Source organism: Labrus bergylta, chromosome 1 (genome assembly GCF_963930695.1).
Source record: "Labrus bergylta chromosome 1, fLabBer1.1, whole genome shotgun sequence".
NCBI classification, from domain to species: Eukaryota; Metazoa; Chordata; class Actinopteri; order Labriformes; family Labridae; genus Labrus; species Labrus bergylta.
In genome coordinates, this window is record NC_089195.1 from 6476407 (window position 1) to 6497295 (window position 20889).

Sequence of the window (20889 nt, forward strand, 5' to 3'; positions counted from 1 at the left end):
GACCACATCACTCCTCTACTGGCTTCCTGTCAGCTTCAGGATCTAGTTTAATATTTTATGCCTTGTTTTTAAAACTTGAAATGAGTTGGCACCTTCCTATTTGTCTGAGCTGTTGCACCAACATACCGGTAAAACACACTAGGATGTGACAGAGCCTTTGTGTTCATTTCAAATTCATTTTTTTTGTATTGTTTCTATTTGATAATGTTCATCATTTGTTGATTTAATTGTGCTATATAAATAATCTTAACTTGACTCGATCTACTACCAAGCCCTACAACACCGATACAGTAGGTGGCAGTATGCACATTAGAATATTTTAAATTGAAGAAAATAGAACCTTTTATAGTTCTATCATGTGAAATAGTTGTCTATCCCATGCAGTAATTTTCTTATAATGTGGAGTACAGCTTTAGACACAGAAACAGCCTGTTCTGAGCAGGGATGAAACAGAGGGGTTATAGGCATGATAAAACACAGGATTGCAGTGGATCTTTGGCAAGAGAATTCACAGACATGTATTGGGGAGCCCTGAGACTTATTTCAACTTGTTGAAAAGAAGTATAATATGTGTGAACTGAAGATAAAATCAACCTTTTTTCACTTGGCCCATTTTATGTCAGCAACATCTGCCTCTGGACTTGACAATGAGAGTAGGTGTACAATGTATTTATTCTACAAGGTTGAGTTGATGGTCTCTGCAAAAAAGATTACAAAATATTATGAGTATTGGCATTGACAAATGATCAACATGATTTGAAAGATAATGTCTTATCAGATATCAGCAAAAATCTAGTACATTTATTGTAATAAACGAGTTGTTTAGGTCCATATTCTGAATGATTTTGTTCTCCACATGCTCTTTGGGGAGTGCAATCTGTGCACCTCCTCATTTTAATAACGGGAACAACTCAGCACACAACAATGTGTCAGTCAGTATTATATTGAGTTTTAGAGTGTATGGTGGGTGTGTACATGTGAGACTGTTTGTGTTAGAGAGATCATGGTTACTCGTGTCAGTTTGCTCCGTTGTTAGGGTGCAGTGTTGGGTTACTCTGTCCCGGATCTCCTGCAGAGAAAATATAGAGACACAAAGAGAATATCCAGAAATTATGAAAAAACAAAATAACGACAGGCTTCAGTAGTAAGGAGTCATTTCTCTCATTTGCAGGTAAGGCTGGGTTTTTTTTCTCCAACTAATAAAGTTACACTGCGGGGCATTGGGAATATATTTCGGAACTAGAGCTGTTAAGGAAAAATAAAAAATACCCTTTAAAGGAAAATATAGCTCATTATTATACCAGATAATAAGTAGTTATGGTTGTAATTGTTTTAAAGGTTTCAAAGTCAGGGTTTCCTCCTGTGTCTGTGTGTAAGACACATCCTGCTACAGGAAGAGAACTACTGCTACACTGTAAAATTTCAACTTATGTTTGTTTTCCATTCTGGAGTAATCTGCAAATGATTTCCTCCAATAAGTATAGTTATTTGGTTTGTAAATATTGTTAATAAAAATGAGAGAGAAATGTCCTCACAATTACTCATGAGCCAAAAGTGAGAACTAAGCAAAGTTTTTTTTCTCCAAGCCAGCTGTCCAAAAATCTAAAATACCCAAAAGATCAAGAGGTTTACTGATGATGCATTTTTTTATTTCACAGAAAATGTTCAGGTGTGAGGACATATATGTATTGATCAGAAACACAAGAAAGGTTAAGTAGTGAGCTGTATCTGTGTTAATCCATGCTAAAGTCTGATAACTGTACAGGTCTGGTCTCAGTCTGGACTTGACTTTGGTCCAGGTCTTAAAGTCCAAAAGGGTGTCAGCTCAGTCTCCTCGGTGATGGCAGGCTCTGGTGTCGCTGTGAGGCTGCATGAGTTCAGAGAGTCTCAGGACTCCAGAGAGCGTGATGGACCAAACACATCAACAACAAAGTGAGTGAGGCACATCATTTATTTAAACCTGTGACTTTTATTGTATTTTCTACTTTGATTTATTAATGTTGTTTGGTGTGTAAACATTGTACGAAAAACATTGTGAGATTACCCAGAGATAAAGTCAAATGATAGAGTCAAACTTTCACAATGATTAATTGAGCCAATCATTAAGAGATATACATTTCTTTCAGAAATATAATGAATTTTGTGAATATCATTTAAATAGTTGTATATCGGTCAGTTTTGGCCAATTAGTACAATCTACTTATCATTTCAAATCTGATGTTTAAACTGCTTTGTTTTTCAATACAGAAGAAATATATTTTCTGAAGAAAAAAAAAAGTACAAGTATGACAACACAGACCTTCAGCCTTGACCTTGTGTATTGAACGTATAAAATATTTCTGTTTTAGACCGTCACGTCTGGGGAGAGATGTAAATGGATTATATCCAGGACAACTGGGAAGGATCCATATTGTGCACCGAAACAATTACGGGTAATGATATGGGTGTTTACTTAAAGTGAATATGAGATCAGCCTGTTATTTTAATGTAAAGCACTTATTTCCTCTCTTTGGAGCACAAATCTGCTATGAGAATTTACTTCTAAAGGAGACCATGACATAAACTAAGATTTCCACACAAAGTTACATATTTTGTCAAAGGCCACTTCAAATATTGACTTTAAAATGTCTACTGATGGGGATTAGGGTTTTTCTTCTCTCCTTGGTCAATGAAGGATCCATCCTGTGAGTCCTTTGTGGTGCAACCTATTCTGAGATTCAGTGCACGAACCAGCAGACTCTCAAGCGGCTGAAAGATATAATATATCTGATCCGGCCCCGGAAAGCTCCACTGTTCCACCAAGAGGAGCTATGAAAGTTGCTAATGAGAGTGATTTCATTTAGCCTGCTAGCATCATGTACAGGCCTTACACTGCAAAAAATGGAGGGATTGAGTGAGCCTTGACAACTTGGGGCTTTTGGGGATTCACGAGCAGTGTCAAAGAGTAATCGCAATCATCCGCTAGGGACCTTGAATAGCTAAAATAAATGCTGTTATGATCACACCTGTGTCATCACAATACATTGTTGCTATGTCTAAATTTCCTATAGCCACTCAAATAAAGATCTGACAGGAACACTGTGACTAAGTACCAAAAAAACGCTTCAAGTCCGATGGGATGTAGGGTGCTGACAGGCAGTGCACTGAGGCAATGCACAGGGTTCATAGAGGAAGATTTATTTCCCCATTTTCATCAACATATAATACTCTGGACCTCTTGAAAAGAAAGAAGTGTATAAATTTCAACATGTATTCTCAACATCAGTGACATAATCCAAAATGTATAACTCTGCCCTGTCTTTCCTCATGTTGCAGTTCTGATCCTCTCAGGAGGTCTCAGACCCTCCACAGGTCTCTTCAGCCTTCAAACCCCCCATGTGAAAACTACCAGCAGAGTTTTGACCTCCTAACCCTGAGAACCCTGACCCTCCTCCATCAGAGTCCTGCAGTCGTGGCACAGCGCCCCCCTCAGACAACTTACCAGGAGCAGTTCAGTCTGCAGTCTCCTCTCTATCCTGAGTAGTCGAACACAGAACCATTCAGTGAATATTTCTAAATGGCAATATAGAATAAATTACAAACGTCCTTTGAGATGTTAAGTAGCAATACTGTGTAAAACAACTCAGTAGCATTAAATCAAGACATATGTTAAATAGTTAAAGTAAAAAAAAGTCATCTTTTAAAAATGGCTAATATGAAAAAAAAATGAAAGTAGATAATATTTGTTCAGACATGAATGTGTTTGTCACTTTAATGATGCAGACTGTGAAGGTTGGGCTCGTTTTAATCACCTGGTATACTTGGGAGAGATATAGTTTGTTTTTAATCTAGAATAATAAAGTAGTTTATTTGTTGTTCATACTTTGTATTTCAAATCTGAATCTGCAAAACAAATAAGGTTATTAAGTTAAGACATAAATAGTACTAGTAACAGTACTGCCCACCCAACGTATCTATGAACAAAGACATCGTAGTTTATAGACAGTTCTTCTAAACTACATTACATTCCTGTAAAATCTTTCTTAAATGTTATTGCTGAAATATACAATTCTGAATATGCCTATACCTCCTAATCTTTTGTTTTTGTTTAGGTAATTTTTGTGTGTGCCTTTTGCTTTCAAAAACTGTTAATCCGTTTCACATATATTCTGTATATTTTTTGGAATAAGAGTTTTACCCGATCTGTTAATTTCAAAATTTAAGGGACGCCAAGGCAAACATGATTTTTGTCATCTGGTTGAAAACATGCTTCTTGTATTTGGATGTGCGGTATCTGACAGGAGTTTATTTGACCCTTACTCTGGATGATGAAGTTTTGATACCTATCATAGTGAATTTAATGGTTGGGTCATTTTATCTTTCAGTTATATTATGGAGCCAGAAGAGAGAAAAGTTGTTCACAAAATTGTTTTTTTTAACAGTTTCCCCACATCTGTTTATATTTCTTATATTCTAGGACATAATAAAACAGTCCATATTCATGTACAAGATCAAGAACTAAGATATTACAATATATCTATCTCTCTTTATTCAAACTAATGCTTCAATTTTTTGTTTGCTAACAGTGCACCCTAATGGCTAAATGATGCAACAGCAGCTTTTGTACATAACATGGTAAAACACATGGTCAACATGTGTTGTGATATCGGCTTTGACTTAATTTAAATTCATCCTGAGTAAAAGTGAAGTGTGTTTAAAGATTATTTTCAATCTCTTATTTTCAAGAACACTTTCACTACAAAAGAGTTCAGACTAACTGAGATGAGATGTATTTGTATATTCACTCGTAAAAGAAGAAGGAGAACATGAAGAGGAAGAAGAAGAACAGCAAGAAGACGAACAAGAATAATAATAACATTTAAAGAAACAAAAGCTAAAACAAATCCCATCATATGAAATTGTAATCATGACTTCAGCAACATGTAAGCCTCTGTAGACACACTGTGGTGTTTCATACATATTAATAACTAAACATGTGTAAGATGAGTCAGACCAAATACAAAAAACTTCACTGTCTGACATCACTCTGCCATCATCATGACATCATCATGCTGCAGTTTCAAAAACAGTTAAACCTTGAGGGGTACAAAAATAAAACATGTTTATAGTTTATTCAATGATCTTTTAATGTGTTTTTATGTTATGTTTTTATGTTTTTATTTACAATTCATACTTGAAACAGAATTAGTTTCCCATGTTACTTTAGTTGTTGTTATATAACAAGGATATAAGAATTGTTGCATGTTAAATGTTTGACAGTTTGTGAAAACTTTTTATCAGTGAGGCTGCCGTGAAGGTAAAGCACAAAAACATCCCAGATCACAGAAAAGGTTTGACAACACTTCATGTTTGTGATTTCAAACATAACAATGATCTTTTTTGTTCTGTTCCTGCCGCTGAGGCTACATTTTCAGTCTTTATTAAAAGTCACATTTTGTAAACTTTGTATTCTTGTGAAATGTTGTCATGTTTTGACCTTCAGAGCCACCATAAATCAGCCATGATCACCTGTATGAAATCATTCTAGATATTCAAAATAAGGGTAAAAAGTAAGATAACGTTGTCTTACTCAACTGTTGTTAGTGCAATGAAGTGACATTTTATTTTTTCAGATATTAACATATTCATAGGTTACAATTTGACAGTCTGAAACAGTCTGAATGGACCATATTAAAGTCCATGTATTTACAGTATGTATGATGGTTTGATGGGCCTGAGTTCTATGATTCTGTTTGGACTTGTCACAAGCCAGAAATCGAATTGATCCTTATTGAAAGTAACTCCACACTATTTGATTGCTCATGAATGATACTTGAGTAAACAAGTTATTCAACCAGAACCAGAAACTGGTTTATTGCAGCCTAGGCCTACACGTACAAGGAAATAGTCTTCAGGTTTTTGTGCAACAAGGAAATAATGTTAAAAACAGAAAAGCAAAAGCAAAGGTAATTCAGTCAAAAACAAATGGAAATAAAGGAGTTATGTAGTATGAGCATGGTTGTGTATTGTGTATTATATACTGTTGAGGGAGAAAATTGATTTTGGTAATTTGTTTTAAGAATGTTTGAAGGAAACATGTGCATAATAAACTACACAAACAATAGGTAGAGTGTATTATTTGAATCATTTGTAACTTAGAGGAATGTTTACCATGTGAGCCAAAGAGACAGAGAGATTAGTTGTATACAGTTGTTACTGTTAATCTGTACTGAGCAGCAATTTAAAGTTTTTTCAGGTTTAAAAATGTCTGAAAAACAAAACCAAATTTCACATTATGAAAAGAGAAAATCAGCAGGATTTCAGAAAGTAATACATAATCATTGAACTGTATTTTACACTTGCCATTCTGTACAGATAACAAATCAGTTAAGCCCCGCCTCCTGACGCTCCAGGGGCTTTTTCAGGTTGAAATATGAAAACACCTGTGAGAGTTTCCCGGCAGAGTGTTTGAAACAGGAGGGTGTGTATTTACAGAAACTATTCAGCAGTGACACCAAAATATTTGAGCAATGATGTCTTGTTTGAGGCTCACACTTTCTTTTAATGCGTTAAACTGACAAAGAGAAAGAATCAGGAAGCTAATCTGTCTGACAGCCTGAATGATCGCTGTTGCAGGGAATACATGCATTACAGGAAACAGAGAAGGACAAATGTTGACTATGTCTCAGACATAATGTGAATGATAAGAAGGATACTTTAATTATGCGATCATCATCTGGGCCATTTCAATGTCCATGAAAAACTTTATTAATATAAAGCAAAAAAGACAACGCAAATATAGCAAAGAAAAAGACTTCAGGTTCAACAATTAAAAGCAGATTCATATATTTTGACTTTCAAAAAGTGAACAAGTCTGAAACACATGTAAACCTTCCTTCCTCCTTGTCCTCCTCTAATGAAAGATGAACAAAATGCCTGAAGACGCCTCTGGAAGATTTACTTAAGCATTCTTTCTGTAAAAGCTAAACAGGTTTGTGAATCTTTTTATCAAGGTTATTTTCATTCAGACTTCCTGGAAACATTTAAAGAAAGACTGTTCCTTGTTAATGCCCGTTTACTGAAAGTGACAGAGCAAAAATAATCCTGATTTACTGGTTAGCCTTAGAATTTTCTGCCATGCAGAATGTTTTGGTACACTTCTCTTGCTAGGAAGTAGGAACAGTTTTGTTTAGGAGTTTGTTGAGGATGAGTTCAGGTTTTTATTTTATTTTAACAGATCCACAGACACTATAGAAGAAAAGCACACAAGACACCCACCGTCATCAACTTTCCTGAGTTAGACATTTTGGATGCCACCATCCTGTTTTGTAAAGCCTCAAGTCACCATTTTGGGCGCTAGCTGGCCTAGCGGTTTGTTCACTCGACCTATGTAAGGAGGCGATCGTTCTACAAGCAGGCAGCTCAGGTTCAACTCTGACCCTCGACTCCTTATCCCCACTCTCCCCACCATCTCCCAGGTTTCTTATCAAAGTCTTATATAAATAAAGGCATAAAAGCCCTCAATAAAGTCTAGAAAAAGAAAAAGGGGTGACCATATTTTGGCCTCAGGTTTGATTTGCTTTGTAGCCTATCATCTTTATTCTGATAGATAGGTTGCTTGGCAATGACAGCCAAGTCCTATAGCATAATGCTGCTTTATCGTCCATATCATCCTAAGAGCCAACATGTTCAAAATGAACATGCTGGATTGAAGAAGACTTCAAACCAGACATGTATATGTGGGCAGTCAGGGGCAGCTTACTTTCAAAAGCCTTAACAATTTTTTTCCGAGCAACATAAGGAAAAATAAAGATGTTGTTTCAGCTTTTCATGGCGCATGGCACTTTTAATTTTCATTGCATTTTCATGCAGTGGGTTAACATCACGGCATTTGTTTTGGACTTTCCCCCTGTAAACTCAACACCTTGCCCCAGGTGCCCTTGTGACATCTGCTGTCATTTTTTATGAAAGCTATAATTGACATGCTCAGACATTGGTTGAACAATTGCTATGTCATTGTGGAGTTGTAGGAATGTAATTCATGCGCTTCACAATAACAATGTTTGTGTTTAGTTGTGACTGAAAATTTCCTTGTTCCTTTGGGGAAATGGCTGCAAAACCATATCAGCTTGTCTAACAGGTTATTTTACATGGAGGAGGTACTGTAATCTGCATAAACTCTGAAGATATTTCTGAGAGCCAACACAGAGGGAAACATTCATCAGCAACCTAAAAGAGAGTCTGGAGGTGAAAAACAGTGAGTAAGACAAGTCCTTCCTTCTTGATTGTTTATTTATTTTAATGATATCAAAGTTGTTTCATTTCAATATTTGGATCAGTAAAATATTTAAAAAAAAAAAAATGTAATCAAAAACAAAAGGTGATTTTTTTTTATAAAGACAAAAACAAAAAAAGTATCCAAAGATCAAACACATTTTTAAAACATGGAACTTTGGGCACTATTTGTGTATTTCTGTCGGGCAAATGATGTCTTATTGATGAAAATGTGCAAGTTTGATATCGGGTTGTGTCAACTTCAACAATCAATTAACTTTTTTTTTATTGGGGATAAAAAAAATAATATGAGCACAGCACAAAGTTACAAGTGTTACCACCCTTTTTTTTTTACAGAACAGGAACAAAAAATAATGTCTCTGTATTGAAAGAAAGCAATGATAAAATATAAAACACTTAAAAAGAAAAATGTCTGTTGACAAGTAAACAAAAACAAACTAAGAAAGTTAGTAAATATCAGATATATTTAAATTGTTTGAAAAGGATATTCAGTATCATCTTCTATTGAAGATGAATCATGCTTCAGATTACAAATTGTTTTGCAGCACATTTTACAAAGATTAATTCTCTAAGAACAACACTCAATCTTTTGTTCTGAGTTTGCTTGTTTTTAGTTAGAGCGATAGCAAAGAGTTGTTCGGCATTTCTACCACTAGAGTGCGCTGTTCACTAAACTGAACACAAGCTCAGTTCAAACTAAGATACTTAGTAAAAATGTATTCAAATGAACAAAAACAATTTGCATTTGGGGCACCGGTTTAACTTATGGCAGTTGTTAGAGCATTTCCCCATATAGATATATTTCTGGATACATTTATCTTTAGGCCTGTGCCCCTGTGATGCGTCTACCCAACTGTCTCTTCCCCATTGTGCCTTGATTGGATAGACAGCAGAAGTTGGGAAATATGGGGAGGAGACAGTTGGTTAGACATGAATTACAGAGGCATAGGCTGGAAAACACATCTGCTGTCCAATCAATAAAAGCAAAATGCCCCCAAAAAGTCTTTGAATATTTGCATATGTATGTCCACCCCTACCTGAAATGATGATTTTTGTTTCCCCCTTTTCCACACTGCAGCTGTTATAATGAAGCTGGGTCTGCTGGTTGTGATGACCATGGTGGTTCTGGTTCCCAGCATGTCTGAAGGCCGGATCGTCTCCAAATGTGAGCTGAAAGAAAAGCTATGGAAGTCGAACATCCTGCCCAAATGTTTCCCAAACCAGCACAAGGAACACATTCTGGCAATAGGTGAGGTTCACAAGTTTTTTTTGCCAACATGAAAAACAAAGATCATCAGATAGATCAACAACAAAAACAACATCACACAGTTAAGTTCATTTATTGAGCACATGGATGGATCACTCAATAGCCTACCAGGTGAGGGCAAAGAGGTTTGGGGGTATTCAGGGGCTCCAGAGCCAGTACCTTTTAAAGGACAGTTTGTAAAAATGTAAAAAGAAAAAAAAATGAAATGACTTCTGAGTCAAAAAACATTTTACATTTAAATTTAGTGTCAAAGTTGCAGACAAAAATCTGTCAAATAAGATTTTTTCCTATCCAAAAACATTAATGGCACTTTTTAACTTTTTAAATGAATGTAGCATTCGATGTTTCTTATTGTATCTTGCTTTTGTCAATAGAAAACAAAAACTGCCAGAGAAGAGACTTTTGTCATTGATAATTGGATAATTAATGAAAGTGAAATTAAATTAACAAAAGCCAAGAAAAGCAATATGAAATGAGTAATATAAAGACAAAAAACATGACGAGATAGAGACAAGCTACCACTAAGCCAAATAATAGAACAGATGCATGTGAAATGTCTTATAAGGGCGCGGTCACACTGGCAATCCGTACCATGCCCAAGCACGCTTCAACCCTAAAGTCCAGTTAGTTTGGCCAGTGTGACTGCTCCGTGCCGTGCTCATGCCAAGGCATGTGCAATCCTGTTTGTTATCAAAATGTTTATTTTGCAACCGTAATATATGCCACTTTAAATGATGTTTGCCTTACAGTGGCATCATGTGTGTTCAACATAAATAAATCAAAGTTGTCTACTGTATTTTAGAGCAGCACGTGTAGTGTTGTAAAGTCACCATAATGCAGACTTATAATGAGTGAGACAACGAGTGGATCAAGTAGAATAAATTGTTATTCCAAGTCTAGAAGACAAATAGTTAAATAATGTGGTTCATCTCTTATGTTGCATATTGGATTGCAAATAGCACGAAGACAACATATCAAATGTTGAAACTGAGTAATGTCATTGTTTTGGAAAATCACATGCCCTTTTGAATTTGATCCCAGCATCATGTTTCAATAAGACGGGACAGAGTCATGCTTAACACTCCCTCAGTGACACGCTGATAGCATTTTGAGAAAGAAGGACACCAGTTCATGTCATTTTGAAAAGTGGAATGTTTTATTATTCTTGCTTCATGTAGGATTTTAGCTGTTCAACAGTTCAGGGTCTCGTTTGTCGTATGCTCCAAACATTTTCATTGGTTGACAAACTGGGAATGCAGGAACCCCGGTTTATTACCAGGACTCTTTAAGAACCATGCAATGCTATTGTAATACATCCAAAATGTGGTTTGGCATTGTCCTGCTCAAATAAGTGTAGCCTTCCCTGAAAAATAAGTTGTTTATTATCTTTATACCCAATCGTGTTACTAACCTGTTATCAGGTGTTTAAACATTTCCCAACTTTCTGTCTTTTTTCAGGCTTTTGTTGCCACTGACCCAACTTCTTTGAAACATGCTGCCAACAACAAATTGAAATGGGCATAACATTTTCAAAAACAATTACATTTCTCAGTTTCAACATTTGCCATGTCTTTGTTCTATTTTCTATCAAATATGGGGTTTAGTTTTTCAAGTCCTTACATTTTTTTAATTTCAAACAATGCTCCAATTTTTGGGGAAACTGGGTTGTACAAACACTCCAAAATAGAATATAAACCACTGTTGGAGTTGTGGGTAGACACATTATGTATGGATGATCAGAGAAGAAAGGTTTACATATTTTCATCCTGTTTACGTTCATATTCTTTTCTGTCATGCCTCACTTTCTGCAGTGATCTGTGAATTGAATAGGAGGTACCATCTAAACACCAGCAAGGTAGAAGTGTTTGGTCAACGAGAGACAACCAGTGAAGAAATGTTCAGTGAAGAAGTGATCACTGATGATTTGCAAGAAACAACCACTGAAGAAATGTCCAGTGAAGAAGTGATCACTGATGATTTGCAAGAAACAACCACTGGAGAAATGTTCAGTGAAGAAGTGATCACTGATGATTTGCAAGAAACAACCACTGAAGAAATGTCCAGTGAAGAAATGATCACTGATGATTTGCAAGAAACAACCACCGGCGAAATGTCCAGTGAAGAAATGATCACTGATGATTTGCAAGAAACAACCACTACGACACCAACAATGGAAACTACAGAAGCAATGACCACCAAAACAACAACCACTGAAGAAATGTCCAGTGAAAAAAAGATCACTGATGATTTGCAAGAAACAACCACTACGACACCAACAATGGAAACTACAGAAGCAATGACCACCAAAACAACAACCACTGAAGAAATGTCCAGTGAAGAAATACAAGAAACAACCAGTCAACCCATCCAAACAACTCTTGAAGCTGGCAAGAAAAGAAGGAAGCGTGAGGCTGGCAATTGTAAGGAATACGACTTGACAATGGACCTGTATGAGATGGTAAACACTTTAGAGACCAATTTTGATGAGGAACTAATAATGAAGGCTGAAAACAGGATTGACGAAGAGGATGATGACAGCAATGAAGCATTTGGTGATATGTTGGACCCTGAGGAAAGTGGGAAAAGTGAGGATGGAGGCTTCAGGATCCACAAAATGACGAAGCTATGGTCCCTAGGTAATTACGGGGTCTTCCAGCTGTCTGATGGATATCACTGCAATTCTGACTATCGCTTGTCCGTAAACGAGTGCAATACATCCTGCAATGGTAAGTGTTTGACATGATTCTTCCAGAGAAAATATTAAAGCCAGACTCATTTTAAGCACTATTACTTTTAAGCTTATATTCTGTTTAAAAAAAAAAAAATACTTCGCATATATAACTGTAGCTCTTTTTCGCTTTAGCCTTTGCTGATGATGACATAACGGATGACATTGATTGCTTTGTGAAGACTGAATCCTGGAGGTAAGTTACTGAACACCATAGTTAAAGTGATATTTCGTCTACTTCATCTCCTAGCTAAGCTTAAAAGTTATAGAAAGGAGGGCTGGGCTGGAGCAAATTAGAAAACATAATAATTCTCTGAAAAACTGGAAATAGCTCTTTGTTTGTAGTAACTTAAGCGTTCCTTTTTGTGTGTGTCAACACTCATATTCATGTTAACATGATTTGGTGTTGCTGTGGCAGAATTGTGCTGGGACAACTCGTACTGGCTCTGTACTGGGATCCGGGCCCAATACCCTTAGACCCACCTCCTTTGATACTCACCTGTAGAGAATGTGTGAGGGTATATATACATTTAGGTGTAGCCTTATTAGGTGTTTTTAAATGTTTGACACTTTGTAATACAGAAAAACAGCCATCTCCAGTAACATAATTAAAAAGCTAAAGTGGTCTTATAAAATGAACTTTTTTATTTGTTCTTTAGTTTTCTGGTATTAGTGTATCTATGAAGAAAAATGTATTTTTTTTCCTTTGTAAAGACACTTTTTTGATGAAATATGTGGTGTGTAGAAGGGATAAAGGCGGTGGTACAGCCTATATTAAATTAATTGTCAACCCCAGTTGTTAATGAGGGTAGGCCTATTAATGGAAGGATCACTCAGTATAATGCAATGCAGTTTAAGTACTCAAACTTTGCCTTTCTCTTTCAGTTCCTGTAATGTTTAATGCTAGTTAAGTAAAGTCACAGTGAAGATCATTAACTAAAGGCCTGCTCTCCAGACTCAGGACCCTTAGGGGCCATGTTGGGTTCTAGTGTGTATTCCTTAATTATGAAAACAAATATATTAATATGCAAGTCAATGTGAACAAAGTGCTAATTACTTACTGACAAACTGGTAAGTGCTTTTCTAATTAAATATGCTCTTTCTTTTTGGCATGAAAACAGGCAATTCTTTTACGACAGCTCCAGTGAGTGTTCTGACCCCAAGGACTACTTCAAGGGCTGTTGATGAGCAGAACACTTCTTCATGATTTTTTCCCCTGGAGGACACCACATAACTCTCAAACACTGTGGAACATTTTCCTTTTCTTTATGAAGGCACTTTGTAGAAGTATGATCCTGAATTTGCACATACAATATTTAATTTACAGTGAATTGAAAGAATCCAAATATTTTCATGATTTTTTTTCCACTTAGGCCTATCTGTGATTATCTGGTGATGAAAAGAAATAATGATTTCTGTATTTTCTGCTATTTTTAATCTTTGAATAAAGGTGTTTTACCAGCCTATATTAAATATGTTTGATGTTTGTTATAGATAAATGGTTTCTGATCTGATTATTTATCGAATTTACTTTTAATGAGTACAATCAGTATTGGCCTGTCTTTAAATCCCATACAGTTTGAGTTTAAGCAAAGCAAACTAACTGTCTTTCGTGCAATTTTTCCACCGTCTTTGGTACAAACATCTACCATTAGCTTGCTCTCAGCATTTGTAAATGAATGTCTGTGTCAGACTTACTAGCAGCCTGTACTGTCTATGGAGCAGTTAGACATTCAGCCCATATCGTCTTTATTTTAACACTTTGGATTCTACAATTCCCCAGATAAGAGGAATCTTAACACACCGGGGTGAAGATCTGTCCCAAACATCCTCTCAAAACTTTCACAGATCATAGTTTGTGAAGCAGGCCATTTTCAAATGCCTTAATACTATTATCAAGGCATTATCGCCTTAAATATGCAATCTTCAAGGTTGGAATTTCAATAGCTTTCTCATTTTTGAATTTATTGACATCAAATCACCTCACATGTGTCCTGGACATCCTCTCACAACTTTCACAGCTCATGGTTTGTGAAGAAGGCCATTAAAAAATGCCTTAATACCATTATCAAGGGCCTGTCGCTTTAAATATGCAATTTTCAAGGCAGGCGAATGTCATATATGAAACTATCTTCACCCCGGTTCTTGACCAAACATTTTTAACAAGGTCTGAAAAATGAACGTGAAGTAGCCTACTTTAGGAATGATTCAAATGCCCAAGCTCACATCATATTCAACCGTGCAGAGTAAAAGTAAGTAGAACAATGGCCAACAACTGCTAACCGACGCACACAGCTTCCCTATACCAATCTGCAAGACAATTTTGAACAGACAATTAAAAGAACAAGTTCTATGAGTCATTTTTTCACAGACAAGTTTCTTAGCTGGCTGAAGCCCTCAAGTTCTTTTCACATTCAAGTAGTCCGCAGATAATTTATAACTAAATTTTACCTTTGTTTTAGGTTTTCCTTTGTGTACTTACATTCATCAGCTCATCAGTGTTTGCACTGAATTGTTGTCACACTATCTTAGAGGTAGATCAGAGAAAACTTTTCTCACCAACATTTTGTGGCTTTGGGTGGAAATTCAGAAAGTTAAAATGATTTAAAAAGCCCTGACTCATGAGATTCAGATGATGGGGATCATTAATGCTGATATCTACTTTCAGTACTTGCTGAGATTTTTCTATCTGGTGAAAAGTAATGGGCAAACATTCGCTGGGTATTAAGATGTAAGGTTGTCAAAATGTTGGATACTTTGGTACTTTTAGATACCATATATTTTAAACATTACTATCTCAGTTTTAGTGTTATTTAATTTAGTGTGCAGGAGCTTGCCTATAAAAAACAAGACATGGTTTCCAAAAAGCTGTTGTTTCAGCTGTATAATGTATTCCTTCTTACATCTAATACATTAGTTTTGAAATATTACTAAATTTCCTGCACCTGTCTGACAACAGACTGCTCATATGTGTGTTTGGAGGGATGGGTGTTATCTTAACATCCATGATTTTCAAAGCAGTCTACACAAGGTGTATTATCTGTAATTTCAACTGAACAGAAAAGTGACCGTACAAGGCTGTTATCCCGTATTTAATAATTATTTTAAAAACAGCAGTGATTTTCTGCTGACCTCCATAGACTCTCAGTGTTGTGGCCAAAGGGCCATATGAATTATTTACAGTTAAAAACTAGAAAAGAGCCAAACATTAATGAATTTAGAATTATTTGTTTATATTATTGTTTTTTCTGTCTTATTTTGGTTTTAGCTTTTGTTAATTGATTTTGTTTGAAGCCATCACACTCAGTCTGCGTAAGAAGTACAGGCTCTGTTGCAGTCTAGAGCAGAGACTCTCAATATTGGTCTTCCATCTGAGTGGGTTGTCAATGTGCACCTTGTATAAGCACAACTGTGTGATGGGTTCATTGTGGATGACCACAGGTGAATCATCACCCAGTCAAACACCATCTCCTCAGTTTTTTTATATTAAAAACAAGGTAGTTACGATCACACTAGTGCACAAATCTCTCTACCTCAGCATGACAAACAGAAGAACTGCTGCCTCTGTAACTATCTGGATAGATTCCGGTGCATTCATTAGTGTACAGAGTGAAGAGAACCGGAGAGCTGACACAACCCTGAGGAGCAACAGCACTGATACGTCTGGGCACTGAAAGGGCTTTATTCACTCTGACATGCTGTGTTAGATAAGTTAAAAAAGAAAAACACAATTGTAAAATAAAAGGGTTAACACTCGCCTGATTCCAATTCTGCTTTAACAAGTGGAGTTGTAGTGTAATCAAAGCTAAGCTAAAATGGATTTTTAAAAAGGTATGCATGCATAATCCTGACGTTGTTAATAGCAGCATCTGTGCAAAGGACCTGTGTGTAAGCAAACTGTGAACTGAAAGGGTTTTAAAAGTGAGTCTGCTTCTGTTTCGAGCCAGGAGACCATGATTATCTCAAAACATTTCATGAGTATGGATGCTAGGGCAACAGGCCTAAAATCATCGTTTGACGTTGGACAAGGTTTTTTTTTACAGACAGGTGTAATAATTGACTTTTCCCAGGGGGTAGGTATTGTACAGAAGTCCACAGCTTTTTGGAAAATAGGGCTAAATGCTGACGTCAGCTCTTCAGTATGTCTCATTAAGAAATGGGAGATGCCATCTGGCCCCTAAGGATTTTTTTGTACATGTACGTGTGCCTGAAAAGTGGTTGAACCTTGCAACAATCAATGACCAATCTTGCATCCTCAGTAATAGACACATTATCTTGAACAGCTTTGAGTTCAGAGGAAAAGTCTTTATTTTTTAAATCCTAAGTAAAAATAATTTAATTCATTGGCTTTTTGCAAGTCATCAAAAGTGCTTACATTTTGTTTGCAGGTGCCATATTAGTGATTGCCTTCATACTGTCCCACATCATTTTTTGAGTTCATAGTAAGAAAGTTTTGTTCATCAGTTTCTTTCTTTGCTTTTTTGTGTGCAATTGATGCAGTCTTTAAGCTCTTTATGTATGGTCTGTGTGACTGAAACAAAAAAAATAGAGGAAATTAAATGTAAAAGGTTGTATTAGCTTACATTTATGTGACTGTTTCTAAAATGGCTAAGAAACTATTGTTGTGTATTAGATGGGGTTTTAGAGCATAACAGTCTTAGTTTTAAAAGTTTCTTAAAAGCCTCCATGGAGGAATTATACACTAGAACTGAAGTAATATCTACTCACCTTCACTGTTGCTGCTTTTTTGCTGTTGGTTCTTCCTTTTGTTTGCTTTCATGTTACAGTTGTCCTGGGGATACTCGTCCTCACAAATACACAGTGTGTAGTCACTGCTGTCATGCAGGGGGTGACACCGGATCCTCTGATATTATTCACATCTTATGATGACAGAGAAAGAGACGCTGTTTCACCTTCTACAGTTTTGTGTCTCATGGCCTGGTCTTTTCAGCAGGAGGAAGGTGTGGCCTGTGAAAGAGAAAAGATGTTTTTTAGACGGATCATTTTTCCTCTCCTGACCTCCTTAGCACAAAAACCTCCCCAAAGCAAAGCGTGAGATTTGGCAACACAATGTGTTCTCCCAGAGCCTTGGGAGTGGCCTTTATCTGAGCGAACAAAGAGTACTAGTTCTCTCTGATTTGTCACTGCTGGCTTTGTAGACACTATATGTATCATGTCATATATGATTTTACAGTCAGAGCAAGGATGAGGGGGCTTTTGGTGTTTCTGTTGAGCTTCAGTCTAGCTGAAGGAAAACTAGTGTCAAAATGTGATCTAAGAGACCTGCTGATGATGCCGATTGGTACCCTAATGGACATGACTGGAAAGGGAGGACCACAAGTGGAGAACAAAGTGGCTCAGAGTAAGTCCTGGTTACTGTTCTATTTTAGAAACAAGCAAATTTACAACAATTGATGTTAACTATTTAATTGTTAATACTGAATTTGCACATTTGCTGATTGCTTTAATTTGATTCATTATATTTTTGTGACCTTAAAGTTAACCCTTGTTTAAAGACTTAAAAATGTTTAAAGCTCATTCACTGAAACATTTAGATTTGAATTGATTTTAACCAACGCATCTTCTAGTCAAACACAATAAGCTGTTTAGAATCCCCCCCGCCCCCAACAAACAAAACTAAGTATACATATCCCTCTCTTTTCCCTTAACTTTATATTCTTAAAGAATTATTCTGCTCATACAATAGTCATACGTGTTTAGCTTTTTTCATTTCCTTTGAACTGTGTGGTGCATCTTAGATTTTTTTTCTGGGCATTCATCAAAAAAAAAACAGAAATCATAGGAAAAAAAGATAACACATCAGATGTGATTTCTCTGTTTTTCTTAATTATGTTTTTAAAAAGACGTTTGGGGTATTTAGCATGTTAGACCACAACTGTGACATGTGTGCTTATTGGTGTGCATCACATATATATATATATATATATATATATATATATATATATATATATATATATATATATATATCTCTGGAATAACACTTTAATGTAATTTGAAGGAGTAGTAAAGAGTAATAGTACTTTGTTGTATTCCATCACTGATGAAATGTGAAATTAATCTCTATTTTGGATATTTTTTTACAGTGAAGAAGGTTTATATATATGTATATATATATGCACACCAATAGGCTGGTAAGCACATTTGTAGCAGTTGTGGTCTAACATGCTAAATACCCGAAAACTATCACCTTGGTGATTATTCTTCTTCCTGTTGCATTGAGGAAGTGTGCAGGCTTCTCTTCTCCTGAAGTTTTCAGCTGAAGGAGATCATTTAAAAAAATCATTTCATTCTTGGAATAATGATTTGGCAAATTGATTTGAAGTCCATGTGCGGTTAGGCAGGGGCCAACAGGGGCCAGTGCCCCTGTAACACTGAGCTTGGCCCCCCCTGTGGCCACCTCTCCAAAAGAAAGAGCCCCCCTCAAAACACATTCACAGTATTTGACTCACAATCTAGTATTAAATACTGTTAGTGAAACAAATATAAATCATGGTATTTAATAATGCGTGCTATTATTTGGCATAATATTTATATATTTTTTCAAAGCGATCATCTTTTTCTATTTTTCACCTGGGTTTAATGTTCCCCTCTGACAAAACAATTGGCCCCAGTTTGGCCCCCTCAGTAAAAGTGGTCTAGAATCGCCACTGTTGAAGTCTCCCCAGTAGCTTGTGGAGGTGTGGCTGACATGTACTGAGATGAATTGCCACTTTGTGTCTTTCTTCTCTCCATTGTTTTCAGTTGTTTGTTTCGTTGAGTTTGCATCCGGTAATGACACCACTGCCGTGAACCGCCGCCCTCCTCCCCGCAGCAGCACTCAACACGAGGAAGAGGACTGGACGCTTTATGGTCTTTTCCAGCTCAGCAGTAAGGTGGTCTGCAAGGATGACCACACAAATTCATTAAACTTCTGTGAGATGGACTGCACCAGTGAGTTTAACGTTTGTTTTTTGTTTCATATCCTCCCATCATCATCACCTATACACTATTAAGCTGTGACAAACTAAAACACACAGTTAACTTAAAATTCTCTCTCTCCATTGAAGGGGGAACAATAAAAATGCAAACATTTGTTCATGATTTCTTTACAGAATTGCTTGATGACGACATCAGTGATGACATTACATGCCTATTAAAGATCCTCACGAAGATTCGGTATAAATATTTTAATATTTACTTATTTCTTTTGAATTATTGTTAAATTTGACAGTTATGAGTATCATCCTGACCAACTCACTCCTTTACATCAACAGTTTAGTTAATTTAAAGATTACCTATACCTCTGGAATTACACTTTAATGTAATTTGAAAGGAGTACCTGTACTTAGTAAAGAGTAATAGTACTTTGTTGTATTCCATCACTGATGAAATGTGAAATGAATTTCCATTTTGGATATTTTTTTACAGTGAAGAAGGTTTGTCGATGAGCCAGGATTTACAAAAAATGTAAGTTCTAACGTTACATGTGCTTTGGGTATTCTGCTCATTTTAAATCAATTTAATTCATGAGTACAATCACAAACAAAAAACAACAGTGGAATACATAAAGTGAATGTTGATCTCTGGTTTTCTTACAGGGTCAGGCTCATCTTCCACGGAGAGTGCAAAGATAAAAAAGCCTTAGATTACTTCTCTGACTGCGTATAATCAATATTAATCTAAACATCTCTTAAAGGATGGGCCTTCTTTCTCAAATGAGTAGCCTACTGTTGATCCATGACATCAATAAACTGAAGCATGTTTCACCTGTTGTTGTGTTCTTACTTCTATAACTATAGGTCTACTTGTGATATTGCTTAAAATATCATAATATTTTTATTAATTGTTACACATATATACAGTATATTTGTCACCTTTTGCTCCACAGCCTTGCTTGCCTTCTTTCTCAACCTGGAACTGTCAAACAGGGATAAACCTGCCCGTGGCTTATATGGGGGTGTGCCATGTATGGTAAAGGTGGAGGGGTGTTTAGGTTGTTTAGGATGAAACATGTTATTTAAATGGCTGTTTAAGTATTTACTCAACTGAAATGTATTTTGATATGCTTTTAGCCTTATTGCAGATATGATGTGTTGTTTGTAGAACAGGTAATACTCTCCTGAGGGTAAATTGATTTCCAAACCCTTTTGGTATAGGTGCCAACTCCTATATAAACAGGAGGCTTGAGAGCTTTGCAGGTCATTAGAGGTTGGATGTTGAAGTTGGGATTGCACAGTGTTGGAGAGTTTGATGACAGTAAAATAGTGTACAGAGCTGCAAGAGCCCAGACTGGCATTGTTCAGAGCTCAGTAGAGATGGGCGGATGAAGCCTCATGACCCTCTGGGGCTTTCTTTCCATTTGGTTTCAAAAAAGGTTTAAAGCTTCAGGGTCTCATCAGTGTAATGTTTATGTTTTATGCATGTGATGTTGTAGTTTGGTAATGTTCTGTTTGGCCCACTCTGGGTTCATGTTGAAAGATGTGTTGGAAAAACGAAGAAGAATAACGATGCTATGAGAGCCGTTACAGGTTAATGTGATGCTACCTGAAAGATAACTAAAGAACCTGAAAATCTGCTGTGTGGAATATTATTCAGCAACTTTACAATCAGGATGAACAGT

The 20889-nt window shown here is 36.3% G+C and overlaps 2 protein-coding genes across 3 annotated transcripts; both read left to right on the forward strand.

Moving 5' to 3' along the window:
* The first annotated feature begins 8077 nt into the window (after positions 1–8077).
* Positions 8078–13768, forward strand: LOC114920517 (processed variable antigen). 2 transcript variants are annotated; one of them, XM_029278411.2, is made up of 5 exons: positions 8078–8236; positions 9353–9523; positions 11353–12267; positions 12405–12465; positions 13391–13768. In XM_029278411.2, exons 2-5 carry the CDS (start codon positions 9361–9363, stop codon positions 13452–13454), a joined length of 1203 nt encoding a protein of 400 aa, XP_029134244.2. In that variant the 5' UTR covers positions 8078–8236; positions 9353–9360; the 3' UTR covers positions 13455–13768. The 2 variants fall into 2 exon arrangements, with proteins under 2 accessions (XP_029134244.2, XP_029134245.2); XM_029278412.2 differs by having other exon boundaries at positions 8135–8240.
* Positions 13769–17368: 3600 nt separating this feature from the next.
* Positions 17369–20035, forward strand: LOC109988194 (lysozyme C). The gene is made up of 5 exons (XM_029278400.2): positions 17369–17631; positions 19032–19220; positions 19382–19445; positions 19698–19736; positions 19868–20035. Exons 1-5 carry the CDS (start codon positions 17436–17438, stop codon positions 19935–19937), a joined length of 558 nt encoding a protein of 185 aa, XP_029134233.1. The 5' UTR covers positions 17369–17435; the 3' UTR covers positions 19938–20035.
* Positions 20036–20889: the final 854 nt, after the last annotated feature.